At 41.2% G+C, this 24,790-nt stretch overlaps 1 protein-coding gene across 1 annotated transcript; it reads left to right on the forward strand.

The window, feature by feature from the left end:
• Positions 1-17,695: 17,695 nt before the first annotated feature.
• Positions 17,696-22,061, forward strand: LOC143363824 (uncharacterized). The gene is made up of 5 exons (XM_076804354.1): positions 17,696-18,462; positions 18,555-19,150; positions 19,223-20,319; positions 20,390-21,643; positions 22,002-22,061. The coding sequence occupies exons 1-5, from the start codon at positions 17,696-17,698 to the stop codon at positions 22,059-22,061; spliced, it is 3,774 nt and encodes a 1,257-aa protein (XP_076660469.1).
• Positions 22,062-24,790: the final 2,729 nt, after the last annotated feature.

Raw genomic sequence — 24,790 nt, forward strand, 5'->3', positions numbered from 1 at the left:
TATAATATCGTATCCTCCATCCTATAATATCATATATCCTATCCTATACTGTATCCAATCCTATCCTCAATCCTATCCTATCCTCTATCCTATAATATCCTCTCTCCTATAATATCCTCTATCCTATCCTCTATCCTATCCTATCCTCAATCCTATATTATCCACAATCCTACCCTATCCTCTATCCTATCGTCTATCCTATCCTATCCTCTATCGTATCGTATCGTCTATCCTATCCAATCATCTATCCTAGCCTCTATCCTATCCTATCCTCAATCCTATCCTATCCTCTATCCTATTATATCCTCTATCCTATCTTATCCTCTATACTATACTGTCCTCTATAATATCGTATCCTCCATCCTATAGTATCATATATCCTATCCTATCCTCTACCCTGTCCTATCCTCTATCCTATCCTGTCCTCTATCCTATCCTATCCTCTATCCTATCATCTATCCTATCCTCTCTCCAATCCCATCCTATCCTCTATCCTATCCTATCCTCTATCCTATCCTATCCTATCCTCTATCCTATCCTATCCTCTATCCTATCCTATCCTCCACCCTATCCTATCCTCTATCCTATCCAATTCTCTATCCTACCCTCTATCCTATCCTATCCTCTATCGTATCGTATCCTCTATCCTATCCTATCCTCTATCCTATCCTATCCTCTATACTATCTTATCCCCTATCTTATCCTATCCTATATCCTATCCTATCATCTATCCTATCCTATCCTCTATCCTATCCTATCCTATCCTATCCTATTATCTATCCCATGATATCCACAATCCTATCCAATCCTCTTTCCTATCCTCTATCCTATCCGATCCTCTATCCTATCCTATCATCTATCCTATCCTATCTCCAATCCTATCCTATCCTCTATACTATCCTATCCTCTATCGTATCGTATCCTCTATCCTATTCCATCCTCTATCCTATCCTATCCTCTATCATATCCTGTCCTCTATAATATCCTAACCTCTATCCTATCCTATCCTCTATCCTATCCTATCCTCTATCCTATCTTATCCCCTATCCTATCCTATCCTCTATCCTATGCTATCCTCTATACTATCTTATCCCCTATCCTATGTTATCCTCTATCCTATCCTATCCTCTATCGTATCGTATCCTCTATCCTATCCAATCCTCTATCCTATCCTCTATCCTATCCTATCCTGTATCCAATCCTATCCTCAATCCTATCCTATCCTCTGTCCTATAATATCCTCTCTGCTGTAATATCTTCTATCATATCCTCTATCCTATCCTATCCTCTACCCTATCCTATCCTCTATACTATCTTATCCCCTATCCTATCCTATCCTCTATCCTATCCTATCCTCTATCCTATCCTATCCTCTATCCTATCCTTTCCTCTATCCTATGTTATCCTCTATCCTATCCTATCCTCTATCGTATCGTATCCTCTATCCTATCCAATCCTCTATCCTATCCTCTATCCTATCCTATCCTGTATCCAATCCTATCCTCAATCCTATCCTATCCTCTGTCCTATAATATCCTCTCTGCTGTAATATCTTCTATCATATCCTCTATCCTATCCTATCCTCTATCCCATCCTATACTCAATCCAATCCTATCCTCTATCCTATCTTATCCTCTATCCTATCCTATCCTCTATAATATCCTATCCTCCATCCTATAATATCATAAATCCTATCCTATCCTGTATCCAATCCTATCCTCAATCCTATCCTATCCTCTATCCTATAATATCCTCTCTCCTATAATATCCTCTATCCTAACCTCCATCCTATCCTATCCTCAATCCTATATTATCCACAATCCTACCCTATCCTCTATCCTATCGTCTATCCTATCCTATCCTCTATCGTATCGTATCCTCTATCCTATCCAGTCATCTATCCTAGCCTCTATCCTATCCTATCCTCAATCCTATCCTATCCTCTATCCTATTATATCCTCTATCCTATCTTATCCTCTATACTATCCTGTACTCTATTCTCTACTATCCTCTATCCTATCCTATCCTCTATCCTATCCTATCATCTATCCTATCATATCCTCAATCCTATCCTATCCTATCCTCTATCGCATCCTATTCTCTATCCTATCTTATCCTCTATACTATCCTGTACACTATCCTATCATATCCTCTATCTTATACTATCCTCTACCCTATCCTATCCACTATCTTATCCTATCCTCTATCCTATCCTATCCTCAATCCTATCCTATCCTCTATCCTATCCTATCCTCTATCCTATCCTATCCTCTATCCTATCCAATCCCCTATCCTATCGTCTATCCTATCCTATCCTCTATAATATCGTATCCTCCATCCTATAATATCATATATCCTATCCTATCCTCTATCCTATCCTATCCGGTATCCAATCCTATCCTGAATCCTATCCTCAATCCTTCCGTTATCTATCCTCTATCCTATCCTATCCTCTATCATATCCTATCCTCTATCCTATCCTATCCTATCCTCAATCCTATCCTATCCTCTACAGTATAATATCCTCTCTCCTATAATATCCTCTCTCCTATAATATCCTCCATCCTATCCTATCCTCTATCCTATCCTATCCTCTATCGTATCGTATCCTCTATCCTATTAAATCCTCTATCCTATCCTCTATCGTATCGTATCCTCTATCCTATTAAATCCTCTATCCTATCCTCTATCCTATCCTATCCTCAAACCTATCCTATCCTCTATCCTACCCTATCCTCTATCCTATCTTATCCTCTATACTATCCTGTACTCTATTCTATCCTCTCCCGTATCCAATCCTATCCCCTATCCTATCCTCTATCCTATCCTATCCTCTATCCTATCCTATCCTCAAGCCTATCCTATCCTCTATCCTATCCTATCCTATCCGAAATCCTATCCTATCCTCTATCCTATCCTATCCTCTATCCTATAATATCCTCTATCCTATCCTCTATCCTATCCTATCCTGTATCCTATCCTATCCTCAATCCTATCCTATCCTCTATGCTATCCTATCCTCTATCCTATCCTCTATCGTATCGTATCCTCTATCCTATCCAATCATCTATCCTATCCTCTAACCTATCCTATCCTCTATCCTATCATATCCACTATAATTTCGTATCCCCCATCCTATAATATCATATATCCTATCCTATCCTCAATCCTATGCTATCCTCTATCCTATCCTCTATCCTATCCAATCCCCTATCCTATCGTCTATCCTATCCTATCCTCTATAATATCGTATCCTCCATCCTATAATATCATATATCCTATCCTATCCTCTATCCTATCCTATCCGGTATCCAATCCTATCCTCAATCCTATCCTCAATCCTTTCCTATCCTATCCTCTATCCTATCCTATCCTCTATCATATCCTATCCTCTATCCTATCCTATCCTCAATCCTATCCTATCCTCTACCCTATAATATCCTCTCTCCTATAATATCCTCTATCCTATCCTATCCTCAATCCTATCCTAACCTCTATCCTATCCTATCCTCAATCCTATCCTATCCTCTATCCTATCCTATCCTCTATCCTATCCTATCCTCGATCCTATCCTATCCTCTATCCTATCCTATCCTCTATCCTATCTTATCCTCTATAATACCCTGTACTCTATTCTATCCTATCCTCTATCTTATCCAATCCTCTACCCTATCCTATCCTCTATATTATCCTATCCTCTACCCTATCCTATCCTATATCCTATCGTATCCTCTATCCTATCTTATCCTCTATCCTATCCTATCCTCTATACTATCCTGTACTCTATTCTATCCTATCCTCTATCTTATCCTATCCTTTACCCTATCCTGTCCTCTATCCTATCATATCCTCTATCCTATCCTATCCTCTATCCTACCCTCTATCCTAACCTATCCTCTATCCTATCCTATCCTCAATCCTATCTTATCCTCTATCCTATCCTCTATCCTTACCTATCCTCTATCCTATCCTATCCTCAATCCTATCCTATCCTCTATCCTATCCTATTCTCTATCCTATCCTATCCTCTATCCTATCCTATTCTCTGTCCTATCCTATCCTCTATAATATCGTATCCCATGTCCTATCCGGTGCTCTATCCTATAATATCCTCTATAAAATCGTATCCTGTATAATATCGTATCCTCTATCCTATCCTAACCTCTATCCTATCCTATCATCTATCCTATTCTATCCTCATTCCTATCCTATCCTCTATCCTATTCTATCCTCTATCCTTTCCTATTCTCTATCCTATCCTATTCTCAATCCTATCCCATCCTCAATCCTATAATATCCTCTATCCTATCCTATCCTCAATCCTATCCTATCCTCTATCCTAGCCTATCCTATCCTTTATTATATCCTATTCTCTATATTATCTTATCCTCTATACTATCCTGTCCTCTATTGTATCCTATCCTCTACCCTATCCTATCCTTTATCTTATCCTATCCTCTACCCTATCATATCCTCGATCCTATACTATCCTCTATAATGTCGTATCCTCCATCCTATAATATTATATATCCTATCCTATCCTCTATCCTATCCTATCCTCTATCCTATTCTATTCTCTATCCTATCCTATCCTCTATCCTATCCTATCCGCGAATCCTATCCTATCGTCTATCCTGTCCTATCCTGTATCCTATCCTGTCCTCTATCCTATCCTATCCTCTAACCTATAATATCCTCTATCCTATCCTATCCTCTATCCTATCCAATTCCCTATCCTATCGTCTATCCTATCCTATGCTCTATAATATCGTATCCTCTATAATATCGTATCCCCTGTCCTATCCGGTGCTCTATCCTATAATATCCTCTATAAAATCGTATCCTGTATAATATCGTATCCTCTATCCTATCCTATCCTCTATCCTATCCTATCCTCTGTCCTATCCTATCATCTATCCTATCCTATCCTCAATCCTATCCTATGCTCTATCCTATCCTATCCTCTATCCTATACTATCCTCAATCCTATCCTATCCTCTATCCTATCCTATCCTCTATCCTATCTTATCCTCTATACTATCCTGTACTCTATTCTATCCTATCCTCAATCCTATCCTATCCTCTATCCTATCCTATCATCTATCCTATCCGATCCACAATCCTATCCTATCCTCTATCCTATCCTATCCTCTATCCTATCATATCCTCTATCCTATCCTATCCTCTATCCTATCCTATCCTCTGTCCTATCCTATCCTCTATCCTATCCTATCCTCTATCGTATCGTATCCTCTATCCAATCCAATCCGCTATCCTACCCTCTATCCTATCCTATCCTGTATCCTATCCTATCCTCTATCGTATCGTATCCTCTATCCTATCATCTATCCTATCCTTTCCTCTATCCCATAATATCCTCAATCCTATCCTCTATCCTATCGTCTATCCTATCCTATCCTCTATCCTATCCTATCCTCTATCCTATCCTATTCTCCGACCTATCCTATCCTCTATACTATCCTATCCTCTATCCTATCCTATTCTCTATCCTATCCAATCCCCTATCCTATCGTCTATCCTATCCTATCCTCTATAATATCGTATCCTCCATCCCATAATATCATATATCCTATCCTCTCCTGTATCCAATCCTATCCTCAATCCTATCCTATCCTCTATCCAATAATATACTCTCTCCTTTAATATCCTCTATCCTATCCTCTATCCCATCCTATCCTCAATCCTATCCTATCCTCTATCCTATCCTATCCTAACCTCTATCTTATTCTATTCTCTATCCTATCCTGTCCTCTATCCTATCCTATCCGCTATCCTATCCTATCCTCGATCCTATCCTATCCTCTATCCTATCCTATCCTCTATCCTATCTTATCCTCTATAATACCCTGTACTCTATTCTATCCTATACTCTATCTTATCCAATCCTCTACCCTATCCTATCCTCTATATTATCCTATCCTCTACCCTATCTTATCCTATATCCTATCGTATCCTCTATCCTATCTTATCCTCTATCCTATCCTATCCTCTATACTATCCTGTACTCTATTGTATCCTATCCTCTACCCTATCCTATCCTCTATCTTATCCTATCCTCTACCCTATCATATCCTCGATCCTATACTATCCTCTATAATGTCGTATCATCCATCCTATAATATTATATATCCTATCCTATCCTCTATCCTATCCTATCCTCTATCCTATTCTATTCTCTATCCTATCCTATCCTCTATCCTATCCTATCCGCGAATCCTATCCTATCGTCTATCCTGTCCTATCCTGTATCCTATCCTGTCCTCTATCCTATCCTATCCTCTAACCTATAATATCCTCTATCCTATCCAATTCCCTATCCTATCGTCTATCCTATCCTATGCTCTATAATATCGTATCCTCTATAATATCGTATATCCTGTCCTATCCGGTGCTCTATCCTATAATATCCTCTATAAAATCGTATCCTGTATAATATCGTATCCTCTATCCTATCCTATCCTCTATCCTATCCTATCCTCTGTCCTATCCTATCATCTATCCTATCCTATCCTCAATCCTATCCTATGCTCTATCCTATCCTATCCTCTATCCTATCCTATCCTCAATCCTATCCTATCCTCTATCCTATCCTATCCTCTATCCTATCTTATCCTCTATACTATCCTGTACTCTATTCTATCCTATCCTCAATCCTATCCTATCCTCTATCCTATCCTATCATCTATCCTATCCGATCCACAATCCTATCCTATCCTCTATCCTATCCTATCCTCTATCCTATCATATCCTCTATCCTATCCTATCCTCTATCCTATCCTATCCTCTGTCCTATCCTATCCTCTATCCTATCCTATCCTCTATCGTATCGTATCCTCTATCCAATCCAATCCGCTATCCTACCCTCTATCCTATCCTATCCTGTATCCTATCCTATCCTCTATCGTATCGTATCCTCTATCCTATCCAATCCTCTATCCTATCATCTATCCTATCCTTTCCTCTATCCCATAATATCCTCAATCCTATCCTCTATCCTATCGTCTATCCTATCCTATCCTCTATCCTATCCTATCCTCTATCCTATCCTATTCTCCGACCTATCCTATCCTCTATACTATCCTATCCTCTATCCTATCCTATTCTCTATCCTATCCAATCCCCTATCCTATCGTCTATCCTATCCTATCCTCTATAATATCGTATCCTCCATCCCATAATATCATATATCCTATCCTCTCCTGTATCCAATCCTATCCTCAATCCTATCCTATCCTCTATCCAATAATATACTCTCTCCTTTAATATCCTCTATCCTATCCTCTATCCCATCCTATCCTCAATCCTATCCTATCCTCTATCCTATCCTATCCTCAATCCTATCCTAACCTCTATCTTATTCTATTCTCTATCCTATCCTGTCCTCTATCCTATCCTATCCTCTATCCTATCCTATCCTCGATCCTATCCTATCCTCTATCCTATCCTATCCTCTATCCTATCTTATCCTCTATAATACCCTGTACTCTATTCTATCCTATACTCTATCTTATCCAATCCTCTACCCTATCCTATCCTCTATATTATCCTATCCTCTACCCTATCTTATCCTATATCCTATCGTATCCTCTATCCTATCTTATCCTCTATCCTATCCTATCCTCTATACTATCCTGTACTCTATTCTATCCTATCCTCTATCTTATCCTATCCTTTACCCTATCCTGTCCTCTATCCTATCCTATCCTCTATCCTATCCTATCCTCTATCCTATCCTATCCTCATTCCTATCTTATCCTCTATCCTATCCTCTATCCTTACCTATCCTCTATCCAATCCTATCCTCAATCCTATCCTATCCTCTATCCTATCCTATTCTCTATCCTATCCTATCCTCTATCCTATCCTATTCTCTATCCTATCCTATCCTCTATAATATCGTATCCCATGTCCTATCCGGTGCTCTATCCTATAATATCCTCTATAAAATCGTATCCTGTATAATATCGTATCCTCTATCCTATCCTATCCTCTATCCTATCCTATCATCTATCCTATTCTATCCTCATTCCTATCCTATCCTCTATCCTATTCTATCCTCTATCCTTTCCTATTCTCTATCCTATATTATTCTCAATCTTATCCCATCCTCAATCCTATCCTATCCTGTATCCTATCCTATCCTCTATCCTATCCTATCCACTATCCTATCCTATCCTCTATCCTATCCTGTTCACTATCCTCTCCTATCATCAATCCTATGCTATCCTAAATCCTATCCTATCCTCTATCCTATCCTATCCTCAATGCTATCCTATCCTCTATCCTATCCGATCCTCAATCCTATCCTATCCTCTATCCTATCCTATCCTCTATCCTATCATATCCTCTATCCTATCCTATCCTCTATCCTATCCTATCCTCTGTCCTATCCTATCCTCTATCGTATCGTATCCTCTATCCAATCCAATCCGCTATCCTACCCTCTATCCTATCCTATCCTGTATCCTATCCTATCCTCTATCGTATCGTATCCTCTATCCTATCCAATCCTCTATCCTATCATCTATCCTATCCTTTCCTCTATCCCATAATATCCTCAATCCAATCCTCTATCCTATCGTCTATCCTATCCTATCCTCTATCCTATCATATCCTATCCTCTATCCTATCCTATCCTATCCTCTATCCTATCCTATCCTCTATCCTATCCTATTCTCTGTCCTATCCTATCCTCTATGGTATGCTATTCTCTATATTATACTATCATCTATCCTATCCTATCCTCTATCCTATCCTGTCCTCTATCCTATTCTATCCTCTAACCTATAATATCCTCTATCCTATCCTATCCTCTATCCTATCCAATCCCCTATCCTATCGTCTATCCTATCCTATCCTCTATAATATCGTATCCTCCATCCCATAATATCATATATACTATCCTATCCTGTATCCTATCCTATCCTCAATCCTATCCTATCCTCTATCCGATAATATCCTCTCTCCTATAATATCCTCTATCCTATCCTCTATCCCATCCTATCCTCAATCCTATCCTATCCTCTATCCTATCCTATCCTCAATCCTATGCTATCCTCAATCCTATCCTATCCTCTATCCTATCCTATCCTCAATCCTATCCTATTCTCTATCCTAGCCTATCATATCCTCTACCCTATCCTATCCTCTATCGTATCTTATCCTCTATACTATCATATCCTCTATCCTATCTTATCCTCTATACTATCCTATCCTCTATCCTATCCTATCCTCTATCCTATCTTATACTATATCTTATCCTATCCTCAATCCTATCCTGTCCTCTATCCTATCCTATCCTCTATCCTATCCTATCCTCTATCCTATCCTATTCTCTATCCTATCCAATCCCCTATCCTATCGTCTATCCTATCCTATCCTCTATAATATCGTATCCTCCATCCCATAATATCATATATCCTATCCTCTCCTGTATCCAATCCTATCCTCAATCCTATCCTATCCTCTATCCAATAATATACTCTCTCCTTTAATATCCTCTATCCTATCCTCTATCCCATCCTATCCTCAATCCTATCCTATCCTCTATCCTATCCTATCCTCAATCCTATCCTAACCTCTATCTTATTCTATTCTCTATCCTATCCTGTCCTCTGTCCTATCCTATCCTCTATCCTATCCTATCCTCTATCCTATGATATCCTCTATGCTATCCAATCTCCTATCCTATCGTCTATCCTATCCTATCCTCTATAATATCGTATCCTCCATTCTATAATATCATATATCCTATCCTATCCTCTATCCCATAATATCCTCAATCCTTTCCAATCCTCTATCCAATCCTCTATAATATCCTCTATCCTATCCTAGTCTCCACCCAATCCTATCCTCTATCCTATCATATCCTCTATCCTATCCTATCCTCTATCCTGTCCTATCCTCTATCCTATCCTATTCTCTATATTATCCTATCATCTATCCTATCCTATCCTCTATCCTACACTGTCATCTATCCTATCCTATCCTCTACCCTATCCAATCCCCTATCCTATTGTCTATCCTATCCTATCCTCCATCCTATCCTATTCTATCCTATCCTCAATCCTATCCTATCCCCTCTCCTATCCTATACTCAATCCTAGCCTATCCTATCCTCTATTATATCCTATTCTCTATATTATCTTATCCTCTATACTATCCTGTACTCTATTGTATCCTATCCTCTACCCTATCCTATCCTCTATCTTATCCTATCCTCTACCCTATCATATCCTCGATCCTATTCTATCCTCTATAATGTCGTATCCTCCATCCTATAATATTATATATCCTATCCTATCCTCTATCCTATCCTATCCTCTATCCTATCCTATCCTTTATCCTATCCTATCCTCTATCCATCCTATCCTCTATCCTATCGTCAATCCTATCCTATCCTCTATCCTATCGTCTATCCTATCCTATCCTCTATCCTATCCTATCCTATCCTCTATCCTATCCTATCCTATCCTCTATCCTATCCTATCCTCTATCCTATCCTATTCTCTGTCCTATCCTATCCTCTATCCTATGCTATTCTCTATATTATCCTACCATCTATCCTATCCTATCCTCTATCCTATCCTGTCCTCTATCCTATCCTATCCTCTAACCTATAATATCCTCTATCCTATCCTATCCTCTATCCTATCCTCTATCCTATCCTGTCCTCTATCCTATCCTATCCTCTAACCTATAATATCCTCTATCCTATCCTATCCTCTATCCTATCCAATCCCTTATCCTATCGTCTATCCTATCCTATCCTCCATAATATCGTATCCTCTATCCTCTATCCTCTATCCTATCCTCTATCCTATCCAATCCCCTATCCTATCGTCTATCCTATCCTATCCTCTATAATATCGTATCCTCCATCCCATAATATCATATATACTATCCTATCCTGTATCCAATCCTATTCTCAATCCTATCCTATGCTCTATCCTATCCTATCCTCAATCCTATCCTATTCTCTATCCTAGCCTATCATATCCTCTATCCTATCCTATCCTCTATCGTATCTTATCCTCTATACTATCCTGTACTCTATTCTATCATATCCTCTATCTTATCCTATCCTCTACCCTATCCTCTCCTCTATCTTATCCTATCCTCTATCCTATCCTCTATAATATCGTATCCTCCATCCCATAATATCATATATCCTATCCTATCCTGTATCCAATCCTATCCTCAATCCTATCCTATCCTCTATCCGATAATATCCTCAATCCTATGCTATCCTCAATCCTATCCTATCCTCTATCCTATCCTATCCTCAATCCTATGCTATCCTCAATCCTAGCCTATCATATCCTCTATCCTATCCTATCCTCTATCGTATCTTATCCTCTATACTATCCTGTACTCTATCCTATCCTATCCTCTATCGTATCGTATCCTCTATCCTATCCAATCCTCTATCCTATCATCTATCCTATCCTTTCCTCTATCCCATAATATCCTCAATCCAATCCTCTATCCTATCGTCTATCCTATCCTATCCTCTATCCTATCATATCCTATCCTCTATCCTATCCTATCCTATCCTCTATCCTATCCTATCCTCTATCCTATCCTATTCTCTGTCCTATCCTATCCTCTATGGTATGCTATTCTCTATATTATACTATCATCTATCCTATCCTATCCTCTATCCTATCCTGTCCTCTATCCTATTCTATCCTCTAACCTATAATATCCTCTATCCTATCCTATCCTCTATCCTATCCAATCCCCTATCCTATCGTCTATCCTATCCTATCCTCTATAATATCGTATCCTCCATCCCATAATATCATATATACTATCCTATCCTGTATCCTATCCTATCCTCAATCCTATCCTATCCTCTATCCGATAATATCCTCTCTCCTATAATATCCTCTATCCTATCCTCTATCCCATCCTATCCTCAATCCTATCCTATCCTCTATCCTATCCTATCCTCAATCCTATGCTATCCTCAATCCTATCCTATCCTCTATCCTATCCTATCCTCAATCCTATCCTATTCTCTATCCTAGCCTATCATATCCTCTATCCTATCCTATCCTCTATCGTATCTTATCCTCTATACTATCATATCCTCTATCCTATCTTATCCTCTATACTATCCTATCCTCTATCCTATCCTATCCTCTATCCTATCTTATACTATATCTTATCCTATCCTCAATCCTATCCTGTCCTCTATCCTATCCTATCCTCTATCCTATCCTATCCTCTATCCTATCCTATTCTCTATCCTATCCAATCCCCTATCCTATCGTCTATCCTATCCTATCCTCTATAATATCGTATCCTCCATCCCATAATATCATATATCCTATCCTCTCCTGTATCCAATCCTATCCTCAATCCTATCCTATCCTCTATCCAATAATATACTCTCTCCTTTAATATCCTCTATCCTATCCTCTATCCCATCCTATCCTCAATCCTATCCTATCCTCTATCCTATCCTATCCTCAATCCTATCCTAACCTCTATCTTATTCTATTCTCTATCCTATCCTGTCCTCTGTCCTATCCTATCCTCTATCCTATCCTATCCTCTATCCTATGATATCCTCTATGCTATCCAATCTCCTATCCTATCGTCTATCCTATCCTATCCTCTATAATATCGTATCCTCCATTCTATAATATCATATATCCTATCCTATCCTCTATCCCATAATATCCTCAATCCTTTCCAATCCTCTATCCAATCCTCTATAATATCCTCTATCCTATACTAGTCTCTACCCAATCCTATCCTCTATCCTATCATATCCTCTATCCTATCCTATCCTCTATCCTGTCCTATCCTCTATCCTATCCTATTCTCTATATTATCCTATCATCTATCCTATCCTATCCTCTATCCTACACTGTCATCTATCCTATCCTATCCTCTACCCTATCCAATCCCCTATCCTATTGTCTATCCTATCCTATCCTCCATCCTATCCTATTCTATCCTATCCTCAATCCTATCCTATCCCCTCTCCTATCCTATACTCAATCCTAGCCTATCCTATCCTCTATTATATCCTATTCTCTATATTATCTTATCCTCTATACTATCCTGTACTCTATTGTATCCTATCCTCTACCCTATCCTATCCTCTATCTTATCCTATCCTCTACCCTATCATATCCTCGATCCTATTCTATCCTCTATAATGTCGTATCCTCCATCCTATAATATTATATATCCTATCCTATCCTCTATCCTATCCTATCCTCTATCCTATCCTATCCTTTATCCTATCCTATCCTCTATCCATCCTATCCTCTATCCTATCGTCTATCCTATCCTATCCTCTATCCTATCGTCTATCCTATCCTATCCTCTATCCTATCCTATCCTATCCTCTATCCTATCCTATCCTATCCTCTATCCTATCCTATCCTCTATCCTATCCTATTCTCTGTCCTATCCTATCCTCTATCCTATGCTATTCTCTATATTATCCTACCATCTATCCTATCCTATCCTCTATCCTATCCTGTCCTCTATCCTATCCTATCCTCTAACCTATAATATCCTCTATCCTATCCTATCCTCTATCCTATCCTCTATCCTATCCTGTCCTCTATCCTATCCTATCCTCTAACCTATAATATCCTCTATCCTATCCTATCCTCTATCCTATCCAATCCCTTATCCTATCGTCTATCCTATCCTATCCTCCATAATATCGTATCCTCTATCCTCTATCCTCTATCCTATCCTCTATCCTATCCAATCCCCTATCCTATCGTCTATCCTATCCTATCCTCTATAATATCGTATCCTCCATCCCATAATATCATATATACTATCCTATCCTGTATCCAATCCTATTCTCAATCCTATCCTATCCTCTATCCTATCCTATCCTATCCTCAATCCTATCCTATTCTCTATCCTAGCCTATCATATCCTCTATCCTATCCTATCCTCTATCGTATCTTATCCTCTATACTATCCTGTACTCTATTCTATCATATCCTCTATCTTATCCTATCCTCTACCCTATCCTCTCCTCTATCTTATCCTATCCTCTATCCTATCCTCTATAATATCGTATCCTCCATCCCATAATATCATATATCCTATCCTATCCTGTATCCAATCCTATCCTCAATCCTATCCTATCCTCTATCCGATAATATCCTCAATCCTATGCTATCCTCAATCCTATCCTATCCTCTATCCTATCCTATCCTCAATCCTATGCTATCCTCAATCCTATCCTATCCTCTATCCTATCCTATCCTCAATCCTATCCTATTCTCTATCCTAGCCTATCATATCCTCTATCCTATCCTATCCTCTATCTTATCCTATCCTCTACCCTATCCTGTCCTCTATCTTATCCTATCCTCTATCCTATCCTATCCTCTATCCATCCTATCCTCTATCCTATCCTATCCTCTATCCATCCTATCCCCTATCCTATCCTATCCTCTATCCCATAATATCCTCAATCCTATCCAATCCTGTATCCTATCCTCTATCCTATCCTATCCTCTATCCTATCCTATCCTCTATCCTATCCAATCCTCTATCCTATACTCTATCCTAACCTATCATATATCCTATCCTATCCTCAATCCTATCCAATCCTCTATCCTATCCTCTATCCTCACCTATCCTCTATCCTATCCTGTCCTCAATCCTATGCTATCCTCTGTCCTATCCTCTCCTCTATCCTATCCTATCCTCTATCGTATCGTATCCTCTATCCTGTCCAATCCTCTATCCTATCATCTATCCTATCCTATCCTCAATCCTATCCTATCCTCTATCGTATCGTATCCTCTATCCTATCCAATTCTCTATCCTACCCTGTATCCTACCCTATACTCCATCGTATGGTATACTCTATCCTGTCGTATATCCTATCCTATCCTCTATCCTATCCGATCCTCAATCCTATCCTATCCTCTATCCTAGCCTATCATATCCTCTATCCTATCCTATCCTCTATCCTATCCTATCCTCTATCCTATCCTATCCTCTATCCTATCCTATCCTCTATCCTATTCTATCCTCTATCCTATCCTATCCTCTATCCTATCCTATCCTCTATCCTATCCTATCCTCTGTATTATCCTATCCTCTATCCTGTCCTATTCTCTATCCTATCATATCCTCTATCCTATCCAATCCCCTATCCTATCGTCTATCCTATCCTATCCTCTATAATATCGTATCCTCCATCCTATAATGTCGTATATCCTATCCTATCCTTTATCGTATCGTATACTCTCTATCCTATCCAATTCTCTATCCTACCATCTATCCTAGCCTATACTCTATCGTATGGTATACTCTATCCTATCGTATATCATATCCTATCCTCTATCCTATCCGATCCTCAATCCTATCCTATCCTCTATCCTATCCTATCCTCAATCCTATCCTATCCTCTATCCTAGCCTATCCTCTATCCTGCCCTATCCTCTATCCTATCCTATCCTATCCTATCCTCTATCCCATAATATCCTCAATCCTATCCAATCCTCTATCCTATTCTCTATCCTATCCTATCCTCTATCCTATCCTATTCTCTATCCTATCCTATTCTCAATCCTATGCTATCCTCAATCCTATCCTATCATCTATCCTATCCTGTCCTCAATCCTATCCTATCTTCTATCCTACTCTATTCTCTATACTATCCTATCATCTATCCTATCCTATCCTCTATCCTATCCTATCCTCTATCTTCTCCTATCCTCTATCCTATCCTATTCTCTATATTATATTATCCTCTATACTATCCTGTACTCTATTCTATCCTATCCTCTATCTTATCCTATCCTCTACCCTATCCTATCCTATCCTATCCTCTATCCCATAATATCCTCAATCCTATTCAATTCTCTATCCTACCCTTTATCCTATCCTATCCTCTATCGTATCGTATCCTCTATCCTATCCAATCCTCTATCTTTTCATCTATCCTATCCTATCCTCTTCCGTATCCTATCCTCTATCCTATCCTATCCTCTATCCTCTATCCTATCCTATCCTCTATCCTATCCTATCCTCTATCCTATTATATCCTATCCTCTATCCCATAATATCCTCAATCCTATCCAATCCTCTATCCTATCCTCTATCCTATCCTATCCTCTATCCTATCCTACTCTCTATCCTATCCTATCCTCAATCCTATGCTATCCTCAATCCTATCCTATCCTCTATCCTATCCTATCCTCAATCCTATCCTATCCTCTATCCTAGCCTATCATATCTTCTATCCTATCCTATCCTATCCTATCCTATCCTCTATCCCATAATATCCTCAATCCTATTCAATTCTCTATCCTACCCGCTATCCTATCCTATCCTCTATCGTATCGTATCCTCTATCCTATCCAATCCTCTATCTTTTCATCTATCCTATCCTATCCTCTACCCTATCCTATCCTCTATCCTATCCTATCCTCTATCCTATCCTATCCTCTATCCTATCCTATCCTCTATCCTCTCCTATCCTCTATCCTATTATATCCTATCCTCTATCCCATAATATCCTCAATCCTATCCAATCCTCTATCCTATCCTCTATCCTATCCTATCCTCTATCCTATCCTACTCTCTATCCTATCCTATCCTCAATCCTATGATATCCTCAATCCTATCCTATCCTCTATCCTATCCTATCCTCTGTCCTATCCCATCCTCTATCCTAGCCTATCCTCTATCGTATCGTATCCTCTATCCCATCCAATTCTCTATCCTACCCTCTATCCTATCCTATCCTCTATCGTATCGTATCCTCTATCCTATCCAATCCTCTACCCTATCATCTATCCTATCCTATCCTCAATCCTATCCTATTGTTAACCACAGGTTAGTTGGTGGTATGCGACCTGCGACTGTATCGTTTCTGTTACATCCTCCTTTGTTTTCCGATGTGTAATGTATATGTATTGTAATTGATAAGTTTCAGATTGTTGATGTTTGTTGCGATCGCGAGAATTATAATATTAAGGAATTTAAAGATATGTAAGGCTGTTTCGTGCATTTCGAGAGACAAATTGATTATTTCCGTCTATGCTATTTGGTGAGTGCCAACGTTCAATGGTATAGCCCAACGTGCGCAAACAACAACAGGTGTTGTTTGTGGCCGTCAAGCCATACACGTGCTAGTGTCGACACAGGGTCGACTTGAGGCCGTTGTAGACCATTCAGGAGATAGGCTCCTGAGATTAATAAGGTCAAAACGTGTGCGGGAAGAAAAGGTCTTCCCGGGACGCGTAGGCTACCGGCAATAAACCAGCAGCGTTGGCCTTACAAAGCAAATACGAGGGCCCCTCCCTTTTCGGAGGGGACCGGATCCTGGAGAGGGGAGCGACTAAATTTCGCAAAATGCACGATTTCGAGCAGTCTGGTCTGAGGGCCTTTTCCCGAGCAGTCCCGTATAGAACAATTACTAAATAAAGAGTTCCTGCGTTTCTCAGGAGTTTTCTTTCGACCCCCCTCTTGTTTTGATCACTTTACAAATTGGTGCCGAAACCCGGGACTTATAGACCGGTAAATAGTTCGTGATCAAGAGTTTCGTGGGGAACAGTGTTTATGTTGCTAGTAATTGTTGCTCGTGGCTGTTTCTAGTAGTTGTGATTAGTGGAAGTGCCCGCGGGTATTAAGTGTTACACTAGTGAGAGCAGTTCACTTCGAGGCCATGCCGCCGAGGAAAAGGAAGAATACTCCGGCTGCGCGGTCCGAGGACAGCACTCCGAATGCAAAAAGATCCTGCGGTGCGAGTCGGGGAGCGGCAGCGACGGAGAACTCGCAACCCGTCCTTCCAGCCTCATCCGATGTCCAGCCAGCAGAGCAGGAGTACGGCGTCGCATCGCTGCGACGTGCGAGAGCTGAGGAGAGCAGTCCATCGTCTCGCAGGAACAGTCAGGAAGGCGGGAACTACGGTGCATCTCGACCGGGAGCAGCGGCCCAGACCCGACGGGAAGACGTCACCCTAGAAGACGACTTAGAGGTTCCCTTACCGACGCGCGAGCGTAATTTTTGTAATAGCCCCTCCATCTTGGCAAGCACTAGATGGGAGGCTAATCCGACCGAACGTTTGACGGAGGCAATCGTGAATACGTTGCGTACGGTTAGGGAAGCATCAATGGCCGAAGGAGATTCGCGGTTGTTGCATCGATTGACCACGGCAAAAAAATTGCCGAAATTTTCGGGCAATCCAATTGAGTGGCTAAATTTTAAAGAGGCGTACCTATCGTCTGCGGAACTTGGAGGATATTGTAGACGGGAAAACGTCGCGCGACTGTTTGATGCGCTCGAGGGTGAGGCGCGCGCAAGCGTAACTGCGCTGTTGGCCACGGCTAGCGATGCGAATGTCATTATAGAAACGCTTGAATTGCAATTTGGTAACAAAAACACGATAGCAGAAAAGATCGCGAGCGATATAAGCGGATTGCCCAATTTAGAGTTTGGAAATCAAAATATAGCCCAATTTGCGGCGAAATTGCGTAATTCTGTTGTTGCGTTAAAATCTATTAACTCATTGGTTATTTGTATAGCCCGGAATTGATAAAAATTGTTGCGAACAAGTTGCCGTCTGCGTTGAGATATGCGTTTAATAGGTATGCCGCAGAAGCTGCCGCGGAGAAGACCACGCTGGAGAAACTCGCGGATTTCGTTTACAGAGAAGCTGAGTTAGCGGCCGCGACAAGCATTTTCGATACGGATATACCATCTACGTCCTACGTACGCGATTCGCAAATTAAAAAAAAACCATCGCGCTTAAGAACTGCGGCCACGTATACGACGACGCATGGTCTGCGTCGACTGGAGAAAGGGTACACTGGCCCTAGCGATCAGACGGGTCGTACCGACAGATGTGCCTTCTGCAGTCGATCAAATCATAAATCTCGGCAGTGTCGGGACCTTGCCCGCGAGACCATACAAAAACGCTGGGCGTTGGTTAGAAAAAACAAACTATGTTTCAAATGTTTGGACCGCGGTCACGGCAGTAAGCAGTGTAAAGGTGCGAATTGCGATCATTGCGATAAACCTCACCATAGTTTGCTTCATAAAACAAAGGCTTCGGCCGGCAATTTCCAAGCGACACGAAAGCAGGGACCAGCGTCGAACCGATCACAAGAAGCGACGACCTGTATTATTAATCCGGGCGCATGACAAGGGAAAGGGTATACTCTCCTAAAAATAATTCCCGTCCGCGTTTCAGGCCCTAAAAAACCTGTAATTACCTACGCCTTGCTTGACGAAGGTTCAACTATAACCTTGATTGAGCGGAAGTTAGCGCGAGAAATAGGCGCGCGCGGACCGCGATTGAATTTTGCCCTGAAGGGCATAAACGATAGGGAAGCCGTGACTGTCGCGAGCGAAAAGGTCGAATTGGAAATACAAGGAGCATTTGACGCGTACGCCATCAAACATGCAATTTCGGTGCCAGATTTGAACCTTCCCTTGCAAACACTTTCGGTAGAGATAGTGGAGCGTGTGAAATTCACGGAGAACGTGAACGTACAGGCGTACAGCAACGCGCGACCGAGGCTACTCTTAGGGCAAGATCAGTGGCAAATGATAGCGACCCGCGAATTTCGCGAATTGAAAAGATATATGTTAGGGATTTCCCGATCGTTGTTGGGATGGGCGGTACATGGTTCCATGCCGGCGGGACTAATGGAGAGTGCATTCTCGGGCGTGAATGAGATGAAATCGATCTCTTCGTGCGAGATGCAAGTCAAGAAGGAAGAAGAGCGGCTCGATGAACTCGTGAAGCAGTATTTTCAATTGGACAATTTTGGGGTGAGCAATACAAATAAGACAAAAAATGAGCATACATACGCCGTCCAAACCTTCAGAAACACCGCTCGAAAAGTAGATAACCCGTGGGAAGTGGGCTTGCTATGGAGAAAAGAGCCGGCGCCGCAAGTGGATAGTCTCGCAACCGCACGGCAAAGACTTTTCTCCTTGGAACGAAAGCTGGATCGGGATCCGGAGTACGCGTCCCTATATTATCAAGAAATGGATCGTTTAATAAAAAACGGATACGCGGAAAGGGTCGATCGAGACTCGACAAACGAGCGTGTCTGGTATCTGCCGCATTTTGGGGTGCGAAATACAAATAAGCCTGGCCGAGTTAGGCTCGTGTTTGATGCTGCTGCAAAATCGGCGGGTATAAGCCTAAATGATCAGCTCGAATCAGGGCCTGATTTATTACAATCTCTGCCGGGAGTATTGATTCGTTTTAGACAAGAGGTGTTGCCTGAAGCCGAAAACAAAAAGATCGATGAGATGGAGATGCGAAAAAATGTCTTCGTGACGGAAGCGACGATAAAGTTCTATCCGCCGACGGGAAAATTTTTGGGTTGGCCGGGATTACTTGCAGTGGCCAGGCGTGTTAGAGGATTCGTCGACCGTTGGCGAGGAGTTAGAAGCGCTACGAAGCGGGAAGGAAGTGCATAAAAGCAGTAGAATTGTAAAACTGCAGCCCCTTGTCGACGAGAACGGTATTTTGCGAGCGAGTGGACGCGTGACGAAAGTAAAGGGCTTCGAGTTCAACAATAACCCCATTATTCTTGATGGAAAGCACCCTGCGACGCGGTCACTCGTTGCGGAATATCATCGCCGATTTTATCACGCTAGCCACGACGCAGTCGTAAATGAACTCCGCCAAGAATTTTGCATCGTCGGGCTCAGAAATACGCTCCGGTCGCTAATAAGCAAATGTTTAGTTTGTAAAATACGAAGAGGAAAACCACAGGATCCGAAGATGGCTACGTTACCTGCCGGTAGATTAGCGTATCGAGAGCGGCCATTCAGTCATTGCGGCGTCGATTATTTCGGGCCGCTATGCGTCAAGATTGGACGTCGGCGGGAAAAACGCTGGGGAGTCCTTTTCACCTGTTTGACGACAAGAGCCATACATTTGGATTTGGCTCATAGCTTGAGCGCAAGCTCGGCTATTATGGCCTCACAAAGGTTGGCAGCCCGGAGAGGATCTCCATTGGCGGTTTACAGCGACAACGGAACGAATTTCGTAAGAGCGAGCAAGGAACTGAAAGACGCGATAGCCGGCATAGACACGGAGAAGCAAAAGGAATACGCTGCGTCAAAACGAATAAAGTGGCTGTTTAATCCGCCGGATGCACCACATATGGGTGGGGCTTGGGAGCGAATGATTAGATCGGTCAAAACCGCGCTCGATACCGTGTTGCGCGATCAAGCGACGAGCGAGGAAGTTTTAGTCACGCTCCTAGCCGAGATAGAGCACTCCGTAAATTCACGACCGCTGACGCACGTGTCTGTAGATCCCAGAGACAACGAAGCCCTGACTCCTAATCATTTTCTCATAGGTACATCGTCGGGGGAAATAAGATTGGGCGCGTATGAATTTAGAGCAATTTGTCCTAGAAACCAATGGAGGATAGCGCAATCGTTCGCCGACGCGTTTTGGAAGCGTTGGTTAAAAGAATACTTGCCTACACTAATTCCGCGAACCAAGTGGAATCGTACTGCAAGACCGTTAGCAGTAGGTGACTTGGTGATAATCATAGATTACCAAACGCCTCGCAACGTATGGAAACGAGGGACCGTCATAGACGTATATCCAAGCGTGGATGGAGAAGTTAGAATAGCTAAGGTACGCACGTCAACGGGGGAGTTTACGCGGCCGGCGCGAAAATTAATCAAATTGCTCGCTGCAAATAATGGTACAAAATGAAAGTAATTTTGTACGGGCGGGAGAGTGTTAACCACAGGTTAGTTGGTGGTATGCGACCTGCGACTGTATCGTTTCTGTTACATCCTTCTTTGTTTTCCGATGTGTAATGTATATGTATTGTAATTGATAAGTTTCAGATTGTTGATGTTTGTTGCGATCGCGAGAATTATAATATTAAGGAATTTAAAGATATGTAAGGCTGTTTCGGGCATGGCGAGAGACAAATTGATTATTTCCGTCTATGCTATTTGGTGAGTGCCAACGTTCAATGGTATAGCCCAACGTGCGCAAACAACAACAGGTGTTGTTTGTGGCCGTCAAGCCATACATGTGCTAGTGTCGACACAGGGTCGATTTGAGGCCGTTGTAGACCATTCAGGAGATAGGCTCCTGAGATTAATAAGGTCAAAACGTGTGCGGGAAGAAAAGGTCTTCCCGGGACGCGTAGGCTACCGGCAATAAACCAGCAGCGTTGGCCTTACAAAGCAAATACGAGGGCCCCTCCCTTTTCGGAGGGGACCGGATCCTGGAGAGGGGAGCGACTAAATTTCGCAAAATGCACGATTTCGAGCAGTCTGGTCTGAGCGCCTTTTCCCGAGCAGTCCCGTATAGAACAATTACTAAATAAAGAGTTCCTGCGTTTCTCAGGAGTTTTCTTTCGACCCCTCTCTTGTTTTGATCACTTTACACCTATCCTCTATCCTATTCTATTCTCTATACTATCCTATCCTCTATCCTATCCTGTCCTCTATCCTATCCTATCCTCTATCCTGTCCTATCCTCTATCCTATCCTATTCTCTATATTATCTTATCCTCTATACTATCCTGTACTCTATTCTATCCTATCCCCTATCTTATCCTATTCTCTACCCTATCCTATCCTCTATGATATCGTATCCTCCATCCAATAATATCATATATCCTATCCTATCCTCTATCCTATCCTATCACCTACCCTATCCTATCCTCTATCTTATCCTATCCTCTCCCCTATCCTATCCTCTATAATATCGTATCCTCCATCCTATAATATCATATATCCTATCCTATCCTCCATCGTATCGTATCCTCTATCCTATCCTCTATCCTATCCTATCCTCTATCCAATCCTATCCTCTATCCAATCCTATCCTCTGTCCTATCCTATCCTCTATCCTATCCTATCCTCTATCGTATCGTATCCTCTATCCTATCCAATTCTCTATCCTACCCTATATCCTATCCTACCCTCTATCCTATACTATCCTCTATAATATCGTATCCTCCATCCTATAATATCATATATCCTATCCTATCCTCTATCCTATCCTATCCTCTATCCTATCCTATCCTCTATCCTATCCTTTCCTCTATCCTATCCTATCCTATATCCTATTCTATCCTCTATCCTATCCTATCCTCTGTCCTATCCCATTCTCTATCCTATCCTATCCTCTATCGTATCGTATCCTCTATCCCATCCAATTCTCTATCGTATCATATCCTCAATCCTATCCTATCCTCTATCCTATCCTATCCTCTATCGTATACTATCCTCTATAATATCGTATCCTCCATCCTATAACATCATATATCCTATCCTATCCTCTATCCTATCCTATCCTGTATCCTATCCTATCCTCTATCTTATCCTATCCTCTACCCTATCCTATCCTCTATCCTATACTATCCTCTATAATATCGTATCGTCCATCCTATAATATCATATATCCTATCCTATTCTCCATCCTATCCTATCCTCTATGCTATCCTATCCTCTATCCTAACCTATCCTTTATCCTATCGTATCCTCTATCCCATAATATCGTCAATCCTATCCAATCCTCTATCCTATCCTCTATCCTATCCAATCCTCTATCCTATCCTCTATCCTATCCTATCATCTATCCTATCCTATCTCCAATCCTATCCTATCCTCTATCCTATCCTATCCTATCCTCTATCCTATCCTATTCTGTATCCTATCATATAGTCAATCCTATCCTATCCTCTATCGTATCCAATCCTCTATCCTATCCAATCCCCTATTCTATCGTCTATCCTATCCTATCCTCTATAATATCGTATCCTCCAACCTATAATATCATATATCCTATCCGATCCTGTATCCAATCCTATCCTCAATCCTATCCTATCCTCTTTCCTATAAAATCCTCTCTCCTATCCTATCCTCTATCGTATCGTATCCTCTATCCCATCCAATTCTCTATCCTACCCTCTATCCTATCCTATCCTCTATCGTATCGTATCCTCTATCCTATCCAATCCTCTACCCTATCATCTATCCTATCCTATCCTATCCTCTATCCTATTCTATTCTCTATACTATCCTATCCTCTATCCTATCCTATCCTCTGTCCTATCCTATCCTCTATCCTATCCTATCCTCTATCCTATCCTATCCTCTATCCTATCCTATTGTCTATCCTATCTTATCCTCAATCCTATCGTATCCTCTATCCTATCCTCTATCCTATCCTATTCTGTATCCTATCCAATCCTCTATCCTATAATATCCTCTCTCCTATAATATCCTCTCTCCTATAATATCCTCTATCCTATCCTGTATCCTATCCTATCCTCTATCCTATCCTATCCTCTATCCTATCCTATCCTCTATCTTATCCTATCCTCCATCCTATCCTATCCTCTATCCTATCCTATCCTCTATCGTATCGTACCTCTATCCTATCCAATTCTCTATCCTACCCACTATCCTATCCTATCCTCTATCGTATCATATCCTCCATCCTATAATATCATATACCCTATCCTATCCTCTATCTTATCCTATCCTCTACCCTATCCTATCCTCTATCCTATCTTATCCTCTATCCTATCCTATCCTATCCTATCCTCTATCCCATAATATCCTCAATCCTATCCAATCCTCTTTCCTATCTTCTATTCTATCCACTCCTCTATCCTATACTCTATCCTATCCTATCATCTATCCTATCCTATCTCCAATCCTATACTATCTTCTATCCTATCCTATCCTCTATCCTATCCTATCCTCTATCCTATCCAATCCTCTATCCTATCCAATCCCCTATACTATCGTC

Source organism: Halictus rubicundus, unplaced genomic scaffold (assembly GCF_050948215.1).
Source record: "Halictus rubicundus isolate RS-2024b unplaced genomic scaffold, iyHalRubi1_principal scaffold0141, whole genome shotgun sequence".
NCBI lineage: Eukaryota > Metazoa > Arthropoda > Insecta > Hymenoptera > Halictidae > Halictus > Halictus rubicundus.

Excerpts from the sequence above, each read along its gene's own strand:
- LOC143363824 (XM_076804354.1), top strand. The coding sequence starts at position 17,696 with ATGCCGCCGAGGAAAAGGAAGAATACTCCGGCTGCGCGGTCCGAGGAC. Across the intron at positions 20,320-20,389 it reads AGATGCGAAAAAATGTCTTC|TGGCCAGGCGTGTTAGAGGA; the intron begins GTGACGGAAGCG and ends GATTACTTGCAG. Across the intron at positions 21,644-22,001 it reads GAGAAGTTAGAATAGCTAAG|CCCAACGTGCGCAAACAACA; the intron begins GTACGCACGTCA and ends TCAATGGTATAG.